At 37.9% G+C, this 24,604-nt stretch overlaps 2 protein-coding genes across 8 annotated transcripts in view; one reads left to right on the forward strand and one right to left on the reverse strand.

The window, feature by feature from the left end:
• The window catches only part of ERCC8 (ERCC excision repair 8, CSA ubiquitin ligase complex subunit), a 68,216-nt gene extending 51,739 nt beyond the window's left edge, over nt 1-16,477 (reverse strand). For 2 of the 5 annotated variants that reach the window (XM_087443303.1, XM_087443304.1), the window contains exons 1-3: nt 16,328-16,477; nt 7,834-7,929; nt 3,051-3,152 (exon numbers count right to left, since the gene is read on the reverse strand). In XM_087443303.1, coding sequence (XP_087299429.1) covers nt 3,051-3,152; nt 7,834-7,929; nt 16,328-16,404 — 275 coding nt within the window. In that variant the 5' untranslated portion in view covers nt 16,405-16,477. Of the gene's footprint in view, nt 1-3,050; nt 3,153-7,833; nt 7,930-11,800; nt 11,912-16,327 lie in introns of all 5 variants that reach the window. The other 3 variants (XM_087443305.1, XM_004422857.3, XM_087443306.1) reach the window with 3 other exon arrangements.
• A 111-nt stretch (nt 16,478-16,588) lies between these two features.
• NDUFAF2 (NADH:ubiquinone oxidoreductase complex assembly factor 2) overlaps nt 16,589-24,604 on the forward strand; it is a 164,178-nt gene continuing 156,162 nt past the window's right edge. For 2 of the 3 annotated variants that reach the window (XM_087443307.1, XM_087443308.1), the window contains exon 1: nt 16,589-16,772. In XM_087443307.1, coding sequence (XP_087299433.1) covers nt 16,646-16,772 — 127 coding nt within the window. In that variant the 5' untranslated portion in view covers nt 16,589-16,645. The remainder of the gene's footprint in view (nt 16,773-24,604) is intronic. The other variant, XM_004422858.3, reaches the window with a different exon arrangement.

Consider the following 24,604-nt stretch of genomic DNA (forward strand, 5'->3'; position numbering starts at 1 on the left):
TACCAACAAGTAATTACAAATGAAATGATGTTTCTGGGATTTGCTTCAAAATAATCCTCAGAGTACAAGGGTAGGGGTAGAGATGAAACAAGACTGGTTATGACTAATAGTTGTTGAAGCTGGGTGGTGGGCACACAGTTCATTATACTACTCTCTATTTTTGTATATGTTAGAAATTTTCCATAATAAAATAAACAAAAGGTAACAGAAGACTACTGCAAGCCTATGCAGATAGGATCATCATGAGTTCTGATTCCTTAAGGTGAAAGTCTGAATCACAACACGGGGTAAAGGACCTTAAACACTGGTGGTGCTACCTGAAGGAATGAGAACAAGAAGGAAAGTCTTAGGTTCTGGCCTTGAGACAGGTGCAAAAACACAAGGACCATAGTGCCTACACATATTTTCTTTCTTTCTGTGTCATGTATATATTTATATATTTTAACTAATTTCTCCTCTCTCTTACCTCCATTATTTTATATAGATTAAGTATACAATTGAGTCCAAAGTTGCATAATACTGATCATGTAAAACTAGTGGAAAAATGGACATTATCTTGAACTGGAGAGACAGGATTATCACCCTTTGGGGAAGGGGATGATTACATTTTTGGTTGTATAGTGGATACTTGCATTAGGTTAGTCTGGAATTTTTTACCAAAAAAAAGGAAGGGTAAGTATGGGAAGAACAGTGTATATGGATGTTGGACAGCCAAATGGGTGGACTGTAGTGGATATGTGCCCTTTTCTTGGCTGCTGAGCATCCAAACTCCTCCTATTTGGGGGAAATCCCCTTCATTCATTGAAAGGCAGGGCCCTGCCTCTTGTTGGAAAAAGCAAGGAACTTCAGACATTCTCCTTCCCTTCCCCTTGGCAGCAAGGGCATGGACAAGTGTCCCAGGCTTCATCAATCCTGCCTGGGACTCCAAAACTCCAGCTAGTAATGCAAACCCCATGGATAGTTAGCAATTATTCACAGCTGTGGTGTTGAGAGTCTGTGTTGGTGACATGCAGCAGGACTTGAACTAAATCGTTCCTGTGGTGCGACCTTGACTGTGTTCACTATGCTAGTTTCTCTGGCTTTCTGCTCATTTTCTACATTTTGATTCTTCTACCTTCCTACCAGTTATGTGAGATACTAAATATCTTTCCAATCAATTTCTACTTAAGATAAGCAGAATAGATTTCTATTTGCTCCTAAGAATTCTGATCTATACAGATATTTTCCAGCTTTAAATAAAACAAACTTTTAATGTAGTGATCACAAATAAAAGCTCATTTATCTTTTAAATTTTAAAATAGGACAAAATATTATATTATTCTCTTACTATGTATGATCTGCTATTCTCATTCACATTTAATAAGAATTTTGGTACAGGAAAGGAATCTTTTTGGTGCTCAAGAACAAACACATTAAGTAAAGCAAAAATAAATGTCAGGAAACAGTCTAAGCCACATTAACTTAATAACAATTTTTAGTGAAATTATTTTTTAAAGTCAGATTATAAAGTCTTTGGATGTAAAAATGCTACTTTAACTCATTTTGAAAAGATGCATACTATATGTGCATTTACATTCAAAGTCATGCTTTTAAAGATAGAGTTTGAATCCTAGAAGAAAGTCATAGTAAAGCAAAAGACTGACATACCAAGCATTTACTTGATTTTACACACCAGAAAAGCAGATCATAGTCCCTCATGGAATAACATTATTTAGCATGTGGTATATATGAAAATACTAATTTCTATATAACAAATTAAACAATGTTAAAATGTTAGCTAAAATAAAAATGAATTAAATTAATTAATATGACTGTCTTACATACAGAATTTAGACATTGTTTTTTTTGATGGGGGTAGAGACAGAGTATAAAATGGTGTAAGCCTCTTAGAAACCGAGGTCCAGAGTATTTGAGGTGGTATCTTGTCGTTTACCAAGTGTCCCTCTAACTATATTGCTTTCCATTTAAATAGTGGTTTTATAGTTTTTAATGTGCTTTTTAAAAGATAATATTTCATTTAAGTCTCACAGAAATCTTACAAGAATAACAGGGCAAGTATAATTATCTCTAAAACAAAATAATCTGAGGTTCAGAGAAACAGTTTCCCAAATCTATATTTCCAAAGTGAAGAAACAGAGCCAAGAAACAATCATAAATCTCCTCACAAATATTTCATGTCCTTACGCACCTGTTCTAGTGTTTTGGGAACAGCTTTAAGACAGAGTGGTTACTGATATTAATTTTCATGAACTTCTTCCTCTTGAAAGCATTTTCTCAACACCCATTCTGTTAATTTAAAGGCCTACTCAATATCAGATCAGTTACAGGTGACGAGAAAGAATTAAGTAACTCATTATGAACAAATTACAACCAAGTCACAAAACATTTTATTAGAGACTTAAAAATAATTCTCACAATACTAGAAAGCCAGTAAAGAACAGTCAGAAAACTCAAGACCAAGAGAGGTCTGTTAGGCAGTTTTGAGTAAGTAGAGAGGTAAGAGAAAGGTAGGTGTGTGTGTCTGTTTGGAGTGGGACTGCCAGTACATTTACTGCTTCTAGTCATTGAGTAGAGAAGTAAGAGAGGTGTGTGTGTGTGTGTGTCTTTTTGGTGAGGGATTGCCAGCACATTTACTGCTTCTAGTCATTAATCTTTCTGCTCTATTAATATCAGTTGAAAAATCTAATTTGTGTTTATAATTAGCTGAAAGACTCATAAATAAATCTTCTACTAAGTGGTACTAAAAACCATAATCAGTTGCTGAGGTGTGCTATGTAGGTGTAGAATGAAAAGGATATAATCAAAAGTTTTTAAATAAAATCCTTTTGAAAACTGATGTCAAAATTGTTCTTGGGAAGTCTCATGTTAAAAACAGCTATACCTGAATTTCAGTTACTATTTTCAAGAAAATGTCAAGCGATATCCATGTAAATATATCATTTGAACAATTTGCTTGAGACATTCATATGACTGCTATTTTCATGTTTTGCATTTGAAGCAAAAAATACTCAACTGTTTATAAATTCACAGATTACATTTTTAATACACACCTGCTAACGGAACACACTGCTTTACATGTGTAATAAGGTTGTCTGCTGGAGTTCTCAAGATCATAAAGTACAATCACACCATCTGAACCACCTGATAACATGCTAATAATAAAAAAGTTCACATTAATTAATCATTTTATGTAGTTCATTTTTTGATTACATATTTCTGAGAATTACTCATCTACAAACATCCAAATGTATTATGCCCACACATACAGAGTAAATCTTCATTAATATAGACTTCCATACACTAAAATTTCTTAATCTAATATTTGTAGAAGAATGAACATAGAAAGACTCAATCTGTGATCATTTAAAATTTACCTTCATGATTCCAAAAAGAAAGGACAATAGAAACAAGATGGCAAAAGACATTTCTCACTTCAGAAAGTAAAACATTACAAAGTCATTGTACATGTCCTAATTATAATTATGCTAAATGAAAATGGAATCAGATAGAACAGCTATTACTGATGTTAGCTATCTGACCCTGAGCAAGCTACTTCACCTATCTAAGCCTTTCAACATTTGTGAAAAGGGTGACATTTTCACCTACATTGTTGATGTAAAGATAAAAGTTACAGGCAAAGTGCCTCTTATATTGCCTGGAAAAAATAGGGATCAATAAACGTTAGATTCCTTCCCTCTATTATGAACATTTATCCAATTCATTCAACCTTGAGCACCTGCAATACACTAGGCATTCTGCTAAAACAACTGTGAACGAGACAGGCATGGTTCCTGTCTTCCCAGAGTTTACCATCCAGTAGGGAAGCCAGCTAGATCTATGAATTTATATATCTATATAAAGTATTGTTATTGCTAATATTATTGCCCACCATCAACCCTCACGTTGCTGTCTCTCTATTCATTCTGGTTCTCTGATTTGATTCTCTGGGAGATTCCTAAGAAAGAGCTAATGAGAACAATATTCCCTGAATTCTTGTATGTTATTGACAATTTGGGCATTACTCTACTTATTCTTTTTGTTCTTATAATTTTGTACAGATTTTGACCTTAATCCTATTCTTTTGCTCATTTCTGTGTAAAATTAATTTTCTTAAACTTTTAGGGGGCCAGCCCGGTGGTGCAAGCGGTTAAGTGCATGCGCTCCACTGCGGGGGCCCGGGGTTCGCCGGTTTGTATCCCGGGCGCGCACCAACACACTGGTTGGCAAGCCATGCTGTGGCGGCATCCTATATCAAGTGGAGGAAGATGGGCATGGATGTTAGCCCAGGGCTGATCACCTCACAAACAAAACAAAACAAAACTTTTAGAGGGGAGGCTTGGTTTAGAGTAATATTTAAATTTTATATCTCTAGAATGCCCTCTTCTTCTTTTCCCTTTTTTTTTTTAAGAAGATGTTCAAAATATGGCATCTTACATTCAGAGATCCTGGGTCTGTTCACCTCTCCAATTTTCATCTGGGCCATCTTTTTTCTTTGTTTCTATTGTCCCTGTACTGTTCAATTTGGATTCTATTCCAAGCAGTTTCTCCTCAGAGTAGGACTCTGTCCTTTAGGGGATCTTTAGCTGATTGGTTAGAGAGATCATAGGGCCTAGACTGCTCTAGCCCCTTCAGGTCTGACTGTGAACCCCCTGAACAAGTGGAGTGCGCCATCCTCTCCCAATTTCAGCTGCTGTAGTAAAAATGGCTTGCTGAGCTTTCAACTAACTGTTGGTTATTTTGGAGTTATCAGGTCTATCGGATGCCCCATTGGTTTTTATGCCTCCCCTAGTTTAGATACCACACAGATCTTGTAATTATCATTGGTTTGTTCCCACTCATCCATATTTTGTGGTTTGTGGGGATATTTGATCACTTATATCTGTTATAAGTGTTATATATTGGTGTTTTATTTTGCCACCTTTAGTTTCTTTGCTAAAGTGCAAGATAAGGAGCTTGTGCCAGAAGTGAACATACTTCTTTCTTCACTGAGAAAATCTTGCTACAAAAAAATCTCAGCTCATCTAAACAGTGTGCTTAGTGACACGGTAGATTTACATTCCGGTACAAGCTCCTTATCTTGTTGTGAACCAGTTACAAAAGGTTCATGAACTAGCAGCATGTCCAAGTAGCGCTGATTTATATACTTGTTTTAAGAAAAATTCAATACCCATTTGTAGAACAATTAAGTTAATTTAAAAGTAGTTCTTCAAAGTTCTTTGCTCAAATGGTTCTAAAATCCTATTGATGATGGGCAGTAAAGACAGCAAGTACTACCATGCTGAAGTTTTTTTTTAATAATCAACGTAAGCTTCATTACAAAAATTTTGTACTTCAGTTAATCTAATTGCCTGTATAGAGATAACTGTAAATTTTAACAACTATAGCTTTTATTTTCATTGATAAAATGTTGTAGCTTGTTTGGAAACAGTTGTGAGTTACATGTCTACCACAACCAATCCCAAAAACATTTTTGCTTCATATTTGAACTTTATGAAATATTGTTTTTTACCATGGCACTACATATATTATCAATGCAAAAACAAACAATTATTTTCAAAGTTGAACTTAACTGAATTTAATTGGTATTTACAAGAATGTCAGATGTTTCATCTTTGCTAGAATGACTTCTAAAATCTTTCCTTTGATTCCATTAATTGGGTGAAAAAATTGAACCATTATTGGATTAACTGATTTTGTATGTGAAGTATCTGATAGCACTGACATTATTTAACTGTGAGATTATTATTCTGCTTATAGGGTAAACATAGTAAGCGATATGGCTTCATGTGTTTATATGGACAAGTTCTTATATGGTATAAAAGATGAATGAAATTAACTTAGAAGAATTTAGAAGACAAAAGAAAATTTGAGCTTCAAAGAATGATATGCAAATATACGTTATGCAGTTGCACTAGTTAAAATGTTATTTTCAGGTAGACTTCTTAAAATAACTCCTACCTCTGGAAATAAATGCTTCTTTACCAGATTTGTATATTCTGGTTTCCATTCTGGTTTTCAGTGGTATCACTCACTACAGCTCTTATAGTAGTTGGTAAATATTAACAAGTATTTTGAGCCAGTTACATGTGCAATAATTTTCTTGAGAAAAATAAAATATTTAATTTTCTACTAAATATACATTTTGCTTTTTATTTTTCTCTTTGCTGCCAAAAGAGTTTAATGCAGAATACTAGTCTTAGCAAACAATGAAATAAACAGTTGTAGATATTACCATGCAATAAAGGAGGAAACCACTGTAGTGAGAATCTTGACCTTTCTTGGTATGCTCTGCAAAAAGACTCCTCAGCCTGTATTTCTCACACATATTTCATGCACATATAATCTATAATGTCCCACATTTCTCACTGACTCTGACAACTGATAGCTACTGGCTTCATGTACTGCACAGGTCAAACAACTGGTCACTATCCCAAATGGCCAGCTGGAGTAGCAGTATTGAATATTTTTTATACCATCATCCCAGACCAAAAGAAATCAGCTATCCCTGCTATTCAAGTCTGCGTTATTTTATAAGCAAATGCCCCACAGCTGACCTTGAATGGGAGGTGCTATGTTACGCCTGGAACAGGTCAGGAAAAAGAAGAGATTTATCGCTGGTCATCTTTTAAATTTAGCCACGAGTTAAAGTGAGAATTTGTTCACTGTACATGTTTCTCATGTACTACTAGGTGAAACCATGACAGAAGCTAGAAATAAAAAATGAAATTTTATCAAGCCCATCCTGGCTTATTTTAATGTAAATAATAATACTTCACTATAAAATAAAAATTCTGGGGCAAATGCTAAACATACCATGACAAACTTTACTTTTACACTTGTTCTAATTATAGACCACATGAAGAGTTGTGAACTTTCTTGTACGAGTAACGTGGGATCAAGATGAGTTTTAAGTGGGGGGATGGCATGTTCAGATTTGCATCTTTTAAAGCACTTCAGCTGTTGTGTGGAGAATGTACTAAAAGGAGTAAAAGTACAGGTGATAATGCTTTTTACTAACAGGAGTGGTGGCAACCATTTATGGTATGCCACGTCCTATGCTAATCATGTTATACATATAATCTCAATTAATGTTCACAACAAACTTGTTAGGTAGGTATTATTGTTCCCATTGTATAGCTAAGGGGTTAGGTAAATTGCTCAAGGTCACACAGCTGGTAAGTGGTAAAGCCAGGAGGAACTCAAATACAAGTCTGGTTTGCTTCAAATTTAATTCTCCAAAACAAACTTTTGCTTTTTATATTTGTTTTCCCATTAGACTCCTTGAGTAGCACCTATATCTTAAAATGGCACCGACAGAGAGACACACACCCCAGCACTTAAAAGCTCTCTGCATCCAAAAGAAGTTAAATGTTTGTTGATTTAACAATGAATATATTTATATTAAAGTAGTTTGGAAATGTTTATCTGGCAACATTTTGTATATTTGATGTTCTGTATTTATTTGAAATTAGTAGTGCCAGATTAAAAATGCTACAATTTAGAATTTTTACTAATTTTTATGAACCTTTACATACTTAATCTGAAAGCAAGATTTTACTGCATCTCACTTAGGAAAAAAAAGGTTGTATACTGGGCCAGCCCTGTTGCCTAATGGTTAAATTCCACTCCACTTTGGTGGCTCAGATTTGCCGGTTGGGATCCTGGGTGCAGACCTACAACACTCATCAGCCATGCTGTGGCGGTGACCCACATACAAAATAGAAGAAGATTGGTATAGATGTTAGCTCAGAGCAAATCTTCCTCAAGCAAAAAGAGGAAGATTGGCGAATCTTCCTCAGCAAGAAAAAAACAATGGTTGTATGATAAACTTACTATCTCCCTTCAACAGGTTCAATATCAAGCGTGTTAACTCCACTGCCGTGGATCCTTTCAACATCTCTGTCTTTGTTTAACTCCAGTCCCAAAACCCTATAAAAATTAAAAGAGGGGAAAAGAAAGATAAAACTAAACAATTAGAAAGTCATTTAAACATAAAAAATGCCCTTATTTCACCAAGATTACATAAATTACAAAAATCGCAAGTAATGCTTAAATCTCTTTCTACCATACATCCAAAGGTATTTACAGATTTTTAAAGACCTTATATTAATTTTTAAAATATCAACAGTACTAACAATTACATGTAAAGAATGTCTCCTGAAGCATTATCTTAAACTTCACTTAAAGAGTGTATTTTATTAAGTTTATATTAAGCTATTCAGAGACTGAAACAAACTTTCATGAACAAAAGTTAAATTCTGATAACTTAAGCTTAACTGAGGACACCTAGTGGACAAAAGCTTAAATTACAGCATTAAAAAAAATTCCCTTGAGTGTTTCTTAAGCTTTAGGTGGAAATACGAAAGGAGTATATTCAATTCAACAAGTGGGCACATTTAAATAAAGCCAATTAAATATTTATAAATAAAAATGATTAACAAGTACTCTCACAAATTAAGACATGAAATTTCGGATATTTCATAACTGTAAACCATCATTATTCTGGTGAGGATATTAAGATTAAATGAGTTAATACATAAAAAGTGTTCATTATAATGCCCAGCACATAGTAAGTGCTTAGTGAATATTAACTATTAGAATTTGTCTTAATCTGTTGGATGTTAAAAAGCATTTACATTAATTTAACCAGAATGATTTCTAAATTCTTTATTGATGAATAGGATGCTAACTTATATGAAATTTTTTAGCTTATCAACTTATTGGTTCTTTAAAAAAAAAAAATGTACAGTGCCAGAAAAAGTACAAACTGATACTTTTACACACTGACTGGCAGTACTAATAATTATAAGCATTTTGGAAATCATTTTAGTTGTATTGTTTGATTTAAACATATATATGGCTCTGTCTTCCGGGAGTTTAGCCTTAGGTTCAAACATCCAGTCTAACACTTACTATTTGTCTGACTTTGATCAATAACAATAATGGCTAATATTAAGAGCCTACTACTTGCTGACATTGTAGTCAGTGGTAATAATAAGTGTAATAAGTGGTAATCCTAAGTGGCAGATCTCCTAGGTGGTAGGTTATATTAGTGAATGCTTTTCCCAATTATAAAACTAAGACATAAGTAATTCGCCCAATGTCATACCTCTAATAATTGGCTAAACTGCATCTGAACCCCGACGTTTTTTTCTCTAGACCACTATGCTGTTCTGCCATTTCTGATCTTCAATAGTTCACTAGAAAATGATTTTTCACATATTTTTACATTGAAATTTCCATTTCTTCTTAAAATATTGTTCTATTTGATGGTTTTTCAAATTATCCCAGTAATAGGTGCTTCTTGTAACAAGTAAAATATCATACAAACATGTGCAAAGATAATCATCCCTTCCTTGAGTTCCCTTCTCCTAACAGTGAGAAATGTAGCTCCCATTATCATTAATATATTTATTCGATCAATCCCTCTGCACGTAACCATTATCACTACCATCCCCTCCCCCAACAAGGATGCTGCTCACCAGGCTTGGGCTTTGATTTCAGCCCCCACCCCTACAACACCCTTATCATCTGAGCTTGTCAGTCCCTACACTCAGACTACCTCCTCAACCCGCTCAGGCTCTGAAATAACACTCTAGGCCAACCTAATCCCTGCCTGTGTTTGGAAGCCTACCTCTTGCCCACCTAAAGACTTTAGGACTGACTGGGGAACTAGGAGGGGTTAAGATGAAAGGAAAGGGGAAAGGTAATAGGATAGAGAAATGGGGGTGGGGTGTGTGTGGAAGGAGGCAAGGTGTGCAAAAAAGAAGCCTTAATAAAGCAGGCCTGAGACTGCTATCCTTAGAAAGGGCTGCTTGCAAGATTGACCCTTGGCTGGCTTCTGGGATTTCAATAGGGTTCCCAACATTCCTGGATAAGAATGGTTCACTGTGCCTAAACTATTTGGAGCAAACAACGTGCTTTATGATGAATATCTGCTTTCCTTCTGGAAGTCTGAAATTTTGGTACATTCTAGGTACATGCATGTATGTGCTAGGAATTTTGGTACATGCTCTCAAAGAATCATTAAACAAAGTTCTTCAGACAGAAGGGAAATGATTAAGAAGGAAACTTGGTATCAGGAATGGAGAGAGAGCAACAGAAATGATAAATATCTAGGTAAATATAACGTTTGACAGTTGAAAACAAAAATTCTAACACTGTCCAATGGGGTTTACAATGTATGTAAATATAATATAGAAGACAACAACACATATGGTGGAAGGTAAAGAGTGATAAAGTTTCTATATGCCAAATGAAGCAGTAAAATATTGATTCTAAGTAGACAATGAAAAGTTAAGTCAGTATTTTACAACGCCTAGAGCAACCACCAAAAAAAATTATATAAAGAGATATAGTCAAAATCATAATAGATAAATTAAAATGGAATACGAAATAATGTTCAAATAACTCAAAAGAAAGCAGGAAAAGGGAAACAAAAGATGTGGAGCAACCAGCACTCTCATCCACTGCTGGCGGGAATGTAAGCTTTTAGAAAACTGTCAGTTTCTTAACAAGTGAAACATATACCTAGTCATTCCACTGCTAGGCGTGCACCCAAGAGAAATAAAAGCATGTGTCCATACAAGGACTCATACATGAATCTCTGAGAGCAGCTTTATATGTAATAGCCAAAAACTGGAAATGACTTAAATGTCCATCAACAAGTGAATGGGTAAACAAGTTGTGGTATATCCACACAATGGAAAACACCTCAACAATAAAAAGGAACTGACACATGCAACAACATGGAGAAATTTTAAAATAATTATGCTGAGTGAAAGAAGTCAGACAGAAAATGATTTCATTCATACAAAATTCTGGACTATGCAAACTAATCAGTGGTTTCCTGGAATAGAAAGAGGGTGAAGCGGGGAAAGAAGAGAGTGAGGGATTACAAAGAGTCATGATGAAATTCTGGGGCTTATGGATGTTTGTTCTCTTGATTATGGTGATGGTTTCAAAAGTGTATATATACGTCAAAACTCATCAGACTGTATAATCTAATTTAATGTGGAGTTTACTATATGTCAATTATATCTCAATAAAGTTGTAAAAAAAAAAGGGGGGGGTAAGAATTGTATTTCAGTGTTCATGCTTTTGCCCATAACCATTGACAAGAAAGAACCTGGGGCAAATTACAGTAGACATCTTCTTTGAGTAAAATTGGACTGTGTGGTTGTTTAGTTAAACAAAAACATCACTTAATGAGGGGAATCTTGAAATACTATCTTAAACACTTTATTTTAACTTATATATACAAGTATTCCTTACTTCGCATAGTCTGATGTACATGAATTTCAGTTACCATGGTTTAGTTAAATGCAAGACCCCTGACAACAGGGTTCAAACTTCAGTTACCATGGCATATTAACCACAAGTAATAGCATAAAACACAAAGTTCAGTAATAGCTTTTCAGTTCACAAATTACCATGAAAATATCACACACATCATAATCAGTGACCAATTTACATGACTTCTTTGAAAGTCTGGAGGTGACTGGCCACTGTGCATTTGTTATTCCGTTTCTCACACAGCCTACAAAGTGTGTAGTTTTGCTACCTCTGTGCCCCTGAGATAAACCTACAAGGAATTTCACAAAAATGGATAACTGAATGAGGGAATTGGCCAACAAAGTTAAAGTGCACCAAAGAAATGCAAAGTGATAATGCTGGAAGTGAAACTCAAATTGAACGTAAATGGAATTATAAAAGAAATAGCTGTGGGAAATGTTGACACGGCTGCCATTTGAGAAACTCGAGATACACAGACCGAGGAAATCAATGAAGGTGAACTTACTGACATAAATGAGGCAAAGTGGTTGTGACGAAAAGGCTGAAGATGTCCCAGAGGAAGTGACACTAGCAAAAACCTTCACATTAAAGGAACTTTCAGAGATAGTTCATGACACTGAAAATGCAAAGGATAACATGTTGGAATCTGACCCAAATTTAGAAAGGAGTATGATAATTAGCCAAGGTATAGAAAAGATGCTCAACTTGTATTGTAAGTTGTTGTTGTTTTTTCACAAAGCACTTGAGTTCTCATCATGTCTAATATTTCTAGTATGTTACAGTGTACTAAATAAATATTAGCTTCTACTATTTTTTCACTTCCCTATACATTTATACCCAACAGTAAGAGGTTTTTAGTGTTTTGACAAAAAAGTTTAAAGATCTCAGAACAACAGGAATTTTCCCCATTGTTTATTAAGATCACTTTGCATAGGTTTCAGCTTGCACAATCAGTTTTATGGATGTGCACTACTATGCAAAGCAAGGATGGCCTGAATATTTGCCAATTGTTTGAAACAGAATTAAATGTGGTAAAAAGAAGGTCATATCATCTTTCTTTTATAAACCACACTCACATTATACATATTTTATGATTTTCAGGAATTTTTAAAAATTAGTTTTTTATTTATTAACTTATTTTATTTTTTTTATAATTTTATTTATTTATTTATTTTTTTCTCCCAAAGCCCCAGTAGAGAGTTGTATGTCACAGATGCACATCCTTCTAGTTGCTGTACGTGGGACGCAGCATCAACATGGCCGGAGAAGAGGTGCGTCAGTGCGCGCCCGGGATTCGAACCCGGGCCGCCAGCAGCGGAGCGTGCGCACTTAACCGCTAAGCCATGGCGCCGGCCAACTTATTTATTTTAGTTGGGTGAAAATTTAAGACATATGCAGAGCAACCGAAAACGGAATCTAAGACATATGCAAAGCAACTGAATGTGGAATTGTTCTCGAGCAATGGTTCTCAATCCTGGCTACACATTACAATCACCTAGGGAGCTTTAAAAAATTTCCAGTGACCCAGACCAATTAAATCAGAATTTACGGGTTTGGAACTTTGGCATGCATATTTTTTCCAAATACCCTACATGATTCCAATATTCTGGCAAAGTGGAAAAAACTATTTCTTCTTTTTATACTTCCCCCCAATCTTTTATAACAGTTGTCTCAATCATACCTCATTTTGTTTTAAGCTGTTTGGATTGAGTATTTCAAATGTGGTCCATTTAGTTTTTGTAAGAATAGCAACTCCATTTTTGTATTCATATTTCATCAGCTCACATTAAAATGGCAATCAGAATAATAAGTAAAACTAGCATTAACAGGGTTAGGGGCAAATACTGACTTTTTGATAAGCACACAAAGCAATTGGTGGGAGAGATGTGCATGGGATTACTAGAGTACAGGTTTTCAGCCAGAAGTGTTAAGTATACTCAGCATGTTTTACAGAGGAAATGAAATCCATTTATAGATGGATTAATCAGGAGATTTGGTTAGGAAACTTTCACGATTTTGAACTTTTAATGAAGTAAGAGGTTTAGGTCATGGAATTTTGACCAAGAGCTATACTTAGTTGATTCCTCACACCGAGGACTTTTTGGAACTAAAAGCCTCTGAGAAACCCAATTTTTCAGACCCTAAGTGGTGCATATGATTTAAATTATTACTGATATGATAAGACTTCTGAACATATTAGGGAAAAAATAATAATGCTGCTTCTTTTTAAAAAAATACAGCTACTTTCACTGAAATTAAAGCAAAGACAATACGCAAATTCACTCATTTTCCAAGGTTTACTTTGCTGATCATAATGGAAAAATTGCAGAACTACTTGGTAGAAACAAGCCACATTATCACACTGACAAATTTTAATACATATAAATTTTGCTTGAGTTCTTACAGTCACTGGAATAAAAACCTCTGGCTACGTCTGTATGCTCTTATTAGAGTGGATGACTGAGCTGAAAAGGAATTATTGTCAACTGTGCACTAACCGAGGTTGGGGACAGAGGCACAGCAGCAACCCCAATCATGTTTAAAACTAACCAAAACATGGTAAAAAAAAATTAATGCTTACTTGTTTAGTTAAAATTACACAAACTATTTAGAAACATATTTACACATTCTAAAAGCATAATACTAAAATGTAAGAAAAATACAACATTTTAGAACACAAAACATCACACACATTGTGTCAAACTCTCTTCTAGACACTGGGAATACAGGTCCCTTTTCTCACAGGGGTTAAGAAGACAATATACTAGTAAGAAAATAAACATACAATACAATTTCACCAGTAATAAACTGAATGAAGAAAATAAAGCAGAATAATGGGATGGAGAACCAGAACAAAGGAGGGGGCTGGGAACAGCAATGACACATTTGATGGCTGCCTCCTTAAACAGTCTTCCCTCAGCATCCATGACACCTCATCACCCTGGTTTTCCTTCAATGCCTCTGGTTACTCCTTTACAGTTCATTTGTACTCTCGTCTTCTGCCTAACTTTAAGTATTGATGCTTCTCAGGTTTTTGTCATTGAATTGCTTCTCTCGGGGCTGGCCCAGTGGCCTAGCGGTTAAGTGCTCGCGCTCTGCTGCTGGCGGCCCGGGTCCGGGTCCCGGGCACGCACCAAGGCACCGCTTCTCTGGCCATGCTGGGGCCGTGTCCCACATACAGCAACTAGAAGGATGTGCAACTATGACATACAACTATCTACTGAGGCTGTGGGGGAAAAATAAATTAAAAAAGAAAAAAAAAAAAAGAATTGCTTGTGCTTGGGTGATCTCATCCCCTCACTTCACATATCATCTTGCATTAATGATATTTAAATTTCTCCTGAGCATCAAATATACACAGTTATGCACCACTTAACAATGGGGATATCTTCTGAGAAATGTATTGTTAGGCGATTTAGTTGTAGCAACATCATAGTGTACTAAAGGGGAACAAAATTTGCCACCCTAAAATGTGTCTCTAGTATGAGGATTATTTTAGACTGATTATTTTTAAGAAACAAAAGACTCAGAAACTTTTTCTTGTTACCTCCCCCTTAACTGCCTAAAAGAATTCAGATAAAAAAAAAAAACCTGTCTTAGGAAGTGAGCTATCATCTTGGCATAACACGAACTGGGTGGTAGACAGGGAGGAACCTAGAAAAGCCTATTTGTTGGGCTCCCTTCTGTGTTCTTCTGTTTCTGTGTGGCCAAACAATTGTTTTCTAAACATTCACTCCTTTTCACCTACCTGTGAATTGCATTCCTTCCCTTTGAAGTCCCTGACACTCCGAGCCTACCCCCAACATCTTCTTTTGTCTTTAGCTGAGGATTGTATTTAAGGTGAGGGCTTCGGTCATTTTGGCTAGTTACCAGTTTCCCTGGGTTTCTCCCACATATACATGTTATTAAAGTTTTGCTTGTTTTTCTCCTGTTAATCTCTCATGTCAATTTAATTCTTAGACCAGCCAGAAGAACCTAAAAGGGTAGTGGAAATTTCTTCCCCCGCTTACACAAACTTAGATGGTATAGCCTACTACACATCTAGGCTGTTTGGTACTAATCTTATGGGACCACCATTGTATATGCAGTGTCACTGACTGAAATGTGGTTATGCAGCATGTGATTGTATATGCAACTGCATCCTCCAGTCTCTAAACGAAAATCTTCACAGGTTCCTTAAAAGCAGTATGGGAAAAATCAATATGGGCAAAATTAAAGTAAAACTTGCTCCTTCTTTGGGGAGAGATGTCACCATTATTCACCCTGCTCTACAAGGCTGGAAATCATTGCCTACTCTTCCCTTTTCATCATTCACTATATCCGATCAATTTCCATGGCTGGTTGACTCTATGTCTTAAATATTTTTCAAATATCTTCACTCTCTTCCTCCCAACTGCCATCTCCCTGGCCCAGGCTTCCACTAACTTTCTCCTTGCAACAGTTATCTATCGTACTCTTGCTCTCAACTTCAATTATTCTCCAAATAGATGACAAAATGCAATAGTTGTCACCTTATTCTCATCTTCATACCTCTTAACCAAGCACACAAGGCTGTTCCTCATCTAGCCTCTGCTTACTTCTCCAGCTTCGTCTCTTGTCAATGGTCCCCTCCCCCCAACTCTTTGCGCTAGTCACGCTGAACTTTGTTCAATTCCTGGCCTGTACTCAGCCTTTAACACACTGCTTGGCACAAGCAGCAGCTCACTAAATATGTCGACTAAAGGAATCCTTGGAGGACAGTTATTCTTTGGGCGGCAAGGGCGGGGAGACTAATGTGAGTGAGAAGGAATACAGTAAAACGAAAGTACCCTCATTTAGGTTTATGGCGCCCTCACCCGAGCCCGCGCGCGCACTCACCTGCCTACAAGTACATAAAAGGTATCTTATTTTCGCAAGCCACAGAGCAGAAGAGAGAGTAAAGCCAGTGTGGTGTGAGGAAAGTGAGAAGGCGGGAAAATGTGAAGCAAGGCTAACGTAGCCATTGGTCTAGATTCAACTGGCCCGTTACAGAAAAGAGTAAGGTTTTCTTTACCTCCGTGTGGACTCCGCTCTCCGGAAGCGAAGCGGGTCGTCCAAACCGGCTTGTCGCGCCGACAACAACCCTAACATCCCGTCCTCTCACGCCAGCTTGAGAACCGGCAGCCGCCATGACAGAGTTCGGAGGCGGGGCTGTAACAGCGGAGTCTCCCATTGGTCAAGCCATGATGCCATCCGACCAATGGTGAGCGCCCTTACTAGGCAGGCGTAAGGGTGGAGGCAGGTGGGACTCCCGGTCGGTGGGCGGGGCCGGCGGCCTGGGGCGTTCCTGCGTGGGTCGCGGCGGATTCCGCGCTGAGAGCTGGGCGGCGGCATGGGTTGGTCTCAGGATTTGTTCCGCGCCTTGTGGAGAACGCTGTCAAAGGAAGTGAAGGAGCAAGTGGGCACAGACCCGTTCGGGAACAAATACTACTATATCCCGGAGTACAAGAACTGGAGAGGTGAGGTGAGAGCGAGGGCAGCGGTTGCGTGGCCCGTAAATGAGGGGAAAGTGAGAGTGTCTTGTAAACTAACGCACCGTGCGGCACTTGTGATATCCCCGAGGGGACCACCCGAGTTCGTTCAGCCCGCCGCCCCATTGGCTCTAGCCGCTGGCCTTCACTCTGGCTGTTTCTGAGCGGCTCTGCGCCGCTCCCGGCCCCGCATGTGTCCGCTGAGAGCCCCGCCGGCGAGGACGCCGCAGTGTCGGTCCTTGCCATTGGGCGACGTACACGGGGCCAAGTCCACGGAGGTCTTGTTACCAGAGGTCTCGGGAGGGGCAGGCAGAGGCCTTTCCTGCTCCTCTGCGGGCCTTGGGACCAGGCCGGCGCGGTGTGATTGAAGAGGTGTGTGTGGAGCGCCTCCGCTCTGCTCTTTCTTGGTGTCGACCTTTTTCAGTGGCTCCGGCGCTGGCCTCGTGCGTCACCGTCCTCACAACCACAACCTGTCAGAAGTAGGTCCAGGCACACTGACAGTGTGGACAAGAGATCCCCACAGGCTCCATGTTCCCTGCCCACGAGTTCGCACTCCAAGCCCCGGTTGAGCTCGAAGATACGCGGCTCTCCTTGTGGTGTTCTGTACAGGGTTCCTGCGAAGTCGTGGAGTTTGGGGAGTTAGGGGGCGTTCCTGTGCGTTGAAATCACACCACGTAGCAGCCGTCTTAATCTCTCTGTGTCGTTCCGTCATCGCGATGCAAAAGATCTCAGGCTTTGGGCTCAGAAAGGCTTGGGTGATCTCAGCTCTGACACCTAACAGCCGAGGGACCATGGACAAAGTATTTGTCCAAGTCTCAGTATCCTTGTTTGAAAGTTAGAGATGATGATAATAATCATAATACTGAGAAGCGCTAAGACCTTTCCAAAATTGTTCCATTTATTTCCCTTGACAAAGAGAATTATTGCTTCCTTCCTTGTAGAGCCCATATAAAGTGTATTCTATGATTTAGCACTCAAAATTGTTTTGCCTAGCCTTTTTCTGTAATTTATTTTAATATCTTTGACTTGTTTCCCTATTGAGCTTTTGTCCTCTGTCAGCGCAAGGAATGTGTCTTAAAAAAAAAGTCCACAAAGAACCTAGCATGTTGGTGAAGTTTTTCTTGACGGATTGCAAGCAGAGGGAAAGATGTTTCTTTCCATAAGTTGTAAGTAACATTAAAAAATATGCGAAACATCAGGTTGACTTTTTTTAATTGAAGTATAATTTACATACAGTGACATTCACCCTATTTTGGTGTATGCTTTTATGTTTTTTGACAAATGCATAGCGTCGTGTAACTATCACCACAATCAAAGAACAATTCCATCACCCCAAAAAGTCCCTCCTACCCGCCCTTAGTAGGTCGTTCATTCCCTCATGCCATACCCAGTCCTTGGTAACAACTGATCTGTTTTATGTCGCTATAGTTTTGCCTTTTCCAGAATATCGTTATCAGTGGAATTAGATGAGATGTAATCTTTTGAGTCTAGCTTATTTCCCATAACATAATGCAATTGTGATTCATCCATGTGTCAGTAGTTGTTGCTTTTTATTGGGAAGTAGTATTGTATGAGTTTACCACAGTTTATCTGTTCACCAGCTGAAGGACATTTGGGTTGTTTCTAGTTTTTGGTGATTGTAAGCAAAGCCTCTGTAAACATTCCCATACAGGATTTTGTGTGAACATAATTTCTCTTGGGTGAATACCTGGAAGTGGGATTGCTGAGTTGTGTGGTAAATGTATATATAACTTGATAAGAAACTACCAAACTGCTCTCCAAATTGGCTGTACCATTTTGCATTTCTATCACCAACGTGTGAAAGTTTGTTTCACATTCTCACTAGCACTTGGTATTTTTGTTTTTATTTTTAATTTAGTCATTCCAATAGGTGTATAGCGGTATCTTATTGTGGTTTTAATTTTCATATTCCTGATGACTGAGGATGTTGAGAATCTTTTCATGTGCTCATTTGTCATGCATAGATCTTTGGTGAATTATCTGTTCAAATCTTTTGCCCATTAAAAAAAAATGTATCAATTTCATTGTACCATTTCAATGAAAATACAATATCATTAAAGAAAAATTTAAATTAACAAGATCATGTCTATCCTAAAATAACAATTTGTAAGTCAAAGGATATGTTCATCTTTAACTTTATTATAATACCAAATTATTTTCCAAAGTGCTTATGCCAATTTATGCTTCAGTCAGCTTGATATTTTGAATTCATGTACTCTTGGTTGAGAGAAAATCAGGCTGTTATTGATGATGCGGGAGAATCATTATGTGCTAATATCTCTGTGTGCCTCCGTTTTTAGATAATTGAGGCCTGCAGCACAGACGTGTTGTACATTCTGTAAGTACTGTTACACATTTCCTAAGCCTTCCACTATAAATCAAAGGGAAATATCTTTAATTTGTTTAAAGCAAATTTTCCAAAAATGAGTCATCTAACTTTCCTATTTCCTTGATATGAAAGGTGACCTCTTTAGAGGTCTCCTTGAGTTTACTTTGAATTGTATAAATTGTGGAGCATTTAGCACCATAGATGAAGAGTATTTAAGAACTCTTTAGAGGAAATTAATTTTTCTTTTTTTTTTTTGCTGAGCGAGATTTGCCCTGAGCTAACATCCATTGCCAGTCTTCCTCTTTTTTTCTTTTTTATGTGAGCCACCACCACAGCATGGCTACAAACAGGTGAGTGGTATAGGCTTGCGCCCAAGAATCAAAACCAGGCCACTGAAGCAGAGTGCGCTGAACTTAACCAGGTTGCCAGGGCTGGCCCTAATGTTTCTTTCAATTCAGTTAATTAGTATGGTGCCAGTCATCAAAGAACCACATTTTTACATTGGATATTATTTAATGAGAGAGAAGATATTGTTATATAATTCAAAATAAGTCTCTTGAGTATTGTCCAGTCAGCTGAATTTAAGTTTAGGATTGATTGTTGAATTCTAACTTTTTTTTAAAGCATATTGGATTTTCAGGGTAAAAATATTATGCATATAACACGTAGTTGGCATTTTTAATAACAAAGTGTTAATCAGCATATTTTTATTGAAAATTTGCTTGCTCTATGATAGATTATTTAGTAAAAGATTCCTCAAATAAACTTTGTCTAGAAAATTCCTTTGTTATTGCACCCTTCTTTATAATATCTGAGTTTTTATCCACCTGATTCCATTTATCTCATGTTTCAAAAGGTAGTTCTCTTCTTTCCTAAGATTTTTGTATTGTATACTTGATTATGACTAGAACTTCTTTGAACCTTGTTTTTTCACTTCGTTCTTTTGCACAATTATTAAACATCTGCACCAAATTAAAACTGACCAGTGTATTAACTGAAGGACTATTTTGAGTTATTAATTTGCTAATAGACATTGTGAATTTCCAGATTTGGGAGGGGGAGTGATATTGTGCATAATTTGCAAAAACTGTGGTTTAGAGTGTTGGGTTTGGTTCTGGACACTACACTTTGGGAGAGAGGATTGAAAATCTAGAGTGTCCACATGGGGGTAGTTATGATGATAAAAATTTCTAGAAATTATATCTATGAGTATTAGCTGTGACTCTTGAGGAAATTTACCCTGTGAAGAGAAGATTTAGGAAGAGCTTCAAGTATTTGAAAGATTGTTGTATAGAAAAGGATTAGGCTCATCTGTATAGCCCTTTTACTCAGAACTTGGACCAGAGGGTAGGTGTTTACCTTTTTATAGGAAACAACTTTCAGACAGTTGGAGCTGTGCTGGAAAAAGAAGAGAGTGCCTTGTGTTTATTTGTAGGTGGGAGAATTTAGAGAGATAAATAGCTGGAAACATTCGATCAGCACCTTGAACGATAAATATGATTTCAGAAAGAGTGGTAGAAGAGTATTCTTGGTTAAGGCTATAGGCTATAGGTAGGAAATGCCGCGGAGATTAGAAGATGGTCCCATGTGGGTAGACTTGAGAGTAGAAGAGCAAGAGAAAGCTGTTTTAGTGAGGGGATAGACAAGGTTAGATTATAAAAGACCTTGAATACTATAGGTTTGAAGTTTGTACTTCATTCTTTAGGTGATAGCTAGCCATTGAAAGCTTTTCAACCAGGAAAAGCTTGTGACATGATCAGAACTATAGAGAAATGACTCTGGAAGCCCTGTGGATGATGAGCTAAGGGGAGAGGGAGGGAACTAAAATACCGTTAGGTGGAAGTGTTGCTAGCTTTTCTGTGATCCTAGAAAGAGATCTTACTGGACTGAAGCACTGGGAGTGGAAAGAAAAGTTTTAATTTAGCAAAACTTTTGGACTTGATAATGAATTAGACTGGTAGGAGGGGAAAGAAGAGAGGAGAGGCCGAAGACGATTTTATCGTGTTAATTCTGGAGAGCTGCTGGATTGTGGTGTACTAATTCATGCAAATAGAGGCTAACAGGGACTAATGCCAATAGAGAAGCAGGCTGTAGGGCTGGGTTGGTAGAATAGTAAATAGAGTTTGTTCCTTATACCAGGACAACTGTGTACTCAAATCTGCAGTTCTAAAGATGTCAGGAATTAAAATACAAATTTGGAAGCCAACTTAATATAGGTGATCATTAAAACTGTAGGGATAGGTGGAGTCAAGCAGGGAGAGAGTAATAATAAGATGAGATTAAGAGACAGATATTTAGGAACCCTGTCATTTCAGTGGCTTCTCATTACCTGAGAATAAATCCAAACTACCTGGTTGACATTCATGACCTTTGAGTCCATCGTGAAAGTGACATTTGTTTATAATCTAATCTTTAGATCAATAATTTTGTGAGAAGCGTAGATATATTTATGCTTTAGAAGAGCTCAAACCTGAAAGCGTACATGATTTTCCACCAGGGAGTTGAATCAGATAATAGTATTTAATTTTCAGCATTCAAAAAAAAAATAACATTAAAAATTAATTGAATGTAGCTATTTAAGAGTTGCATCTAGTCTGTTACTTTTCGTAATACTGAGCTTCAGTTGATGTTCCCAAAACGGAATTGGTTGGGGGCAAGGCAGGAATACCAGTGGACAGTAGGTAACAGTGACGCCTTCATTTAGAATCCAGGACAAATTTTTCATCAAATGTGGTGGATTTATTTTTGGAATACATTTTTATTTTTTATTTTATTTATTTATTTATCTTTTTGTGAGGAAGATCAGCCCTGAGATAACATCCGATGCCAATCCTCCTCTTTTTTGCTGAGGAAGACTGGCCCTGGGCTAACATCCATCCCCATCTTCCTCTACTTTATATGGGACGCTGCCACAGCATGGCTTAACAAGTGGTGTGTTGGTGAGCGCCTGGGGTCCAAACTGGCAAACCCCGGGCTGTGGAAGTGGAGTGCGCGCACTTAACTGCTGGGCCACTGGACTGGCCCCCATTTTTATTTATCTATTTTTTTGTGAGGAAGATCAGCCCTGAGCTAACATCTGTTGCCAATCCTCCTCTTTTTTGCCGAGGAAGATTGGCCCTGGGCTAACATCTGTGCCCATCTTCCTCTAGTTTATATGGCATGCCGCCACAGCATGGCTTGAGAAGCGGTGCCTCGGTGTGCGCCCGGATCCGAATCTGCGAACCATTGGGCTGCTGCAGCTGAGCATATGCACTTAACCACTACGCCACCGGGCGGCCCCTGGAATACATTTTTTTTTTTTTGTGAGGAAGATCAGCCCTGAGCTAACATCCATGTCAATCCTCCTCTTTTTGCTGAAGAAGACTGGCTCTGAGCTAACATCCTTGCCGATCTTCCTCCACTTTACGTGGGACGCTGCCACAGTATGGCCTGACAAGCAGTACGCCGGTGTGCACCGGGGATCTGAACCCAGGCCGCCAGCAGCGGAGGGCGAGCACTTAACCGCTACGCCATGGGGCGGCCCTGGAATACATTTTTAAAAACTGTGTGATCTTCATGAGGGCTTTTTGCCTAGTGAATTGTTTACACTAGGCTACTAGCAGTGATTTTCAAACTGTTCGTATTTTAATAATTATGAAATTAATCTCCTATTCAACATTTTATTAGAAAATGTTACATTCTAAAAGATTTTTTTCATTTTGTTCTCTCAGTTTTTTTTTTTTTTTCTTTTCTGAGAAAGAGTAGCCCTGAGCTAACATCTGTGCCAGTCTTCCTCTACTGTATATGTGAGTTGCCACCACACTGTGGCTGACGAATGGTGTAGGTCTGCACCCGGGATCAGAACCCGTGAACCTGGGCCACCAAAGTGGAATGTGCTGAACTTAACCACTACACCACTGGCCGACCCCCTCTCAGTTTTGTTTTTTTTTTTTTTTAAAGATTTTATTTATTTATTTTTTCCCCCCAAAGCCCCAGTAGATAGTTATATGTCATAGGTGCACATCCTTCTAGTTGCTGTATGTGGGACACGGCCTCAGCATGGTCGGAGAAGTGGTGCGTCAGTGCGCGCCCGGGATCCGAACCCGGGCCACCAGCAGCGGAGCGCGCGCACTTAACCACTAAGCCACGGGGGCCGGCCCCCTCTCAGTTTTTTAAATGAAATATTATTTGTGCATTTATAAAAATTGTGAGCAAAGAAAAGTTGTGCTAAGGTTTTCGTGAAAGCATTTACTGCCAAATTATATCTTCTATACTTTCTATATTTATGTGAGTATATTTAGACTCACATATATTTGGATTATTAGTGTGCCAAGTACATTATTTATGATAACATTTCCTGAATTTTATAATCCATGCTTTTTGGTTAAAAAAAATGATGGCCTTTGACTAGGGCATTCTCAAACACTTTTGGGAAGCCAAATCGGAAGAGGAATAAACCAAACTTTAAAAGTGATAATTTAAAAATTGAGGTTTGTCAATCTAAAATTGAATTTTGCTTAAAATTGTGGGTTATTTTATACCATTTCTGTGTTCTCTGTTCTCTGCTTCCTTTTTTAAAAAGAATATTAGTTGGATTTTACCTTTTGTTCTAACCTGAGAATTGCTTTTGTTTTACTTATTTATCCATTTAGTTATTTTTAACTATTGAATTATGGAATATGTCAAATATAAAAAGTAGAGAGATTGGTACAACAAACCTCCATGTACCCATCACTCATTTTCAGCAGTTATCAACTCATGGCTAAATTTTGTTTTCTCCCTACTCCCACTCATCTCTCCTCTTATTTTGGAGCAAATAGAAACCTCATGTCAATTTACCTATAAACATTTCAGTGTATCTCTTTAACACAAAGAGTCCTTTTTTTTTTTTTTTTTTTTTTTTTGCTGAGGAAGATTAGCCCTGAGCTAACATCTGTGTCAGTCTTCCTCTTCCTCTGTTTTGTATGTGGGTCACTGCCACAGCATGGCTGACGAGTGGTGTAGGTCTGCGCCTGGGATCCAAACCTGCAAGCCCGGGCCGCTGAAGCAAGCGTGCCAAACTTAACCACTAGGCCATGAGGCCGGCCCCAGGATAGCCTTCATTTTACTAGAAATTGACTGTCTGTACCAAGTGAGACCTGAGTGAATGCTACAGGCCTGTGGCTTCCCATTGGGCTCTGGTAGAACTTCTCTGAGAGAATTGGACTCAGTACAGGATGCCTTCACTTTCAGCTCCCGCAAGTGAGAATCTTAAGAATGTCAGTATCAGGTCAGAGTAGTAGTTACCCAGGAGAAGTAGGGAATGAGCTCATTGGGATATTTAGCACATGCTATTGTTTGGAGCTTTGTTTTTTTTTTCCTCACCTTTTTTGTGACATCTTACAAGCTGTTCACATTAGTGATAACTAGGCTTCCCTGTAGGAGCAGTGGTGGCATTTCCAAATTCTTTTGACTTGACCCTTACCATTTATTTGCCCCTTACTCTCAGGCC

This window comes from Ceratotherium simum, chromosome 18 (assembly GCF_057802395.1).
Source record: "Ceratotherium simum simum isolate JZ-2026a chromosome 18, ASM5780239v1, whole genome shotgun sequence".
In the NCBI taxonomy this organism is placed as follows: Eukaryota; Metazoa; Chordata; class Mammalia; order Perissodactyla; family Rhinocerotidae; genus Ceratotherium; species Ceratotherium simum.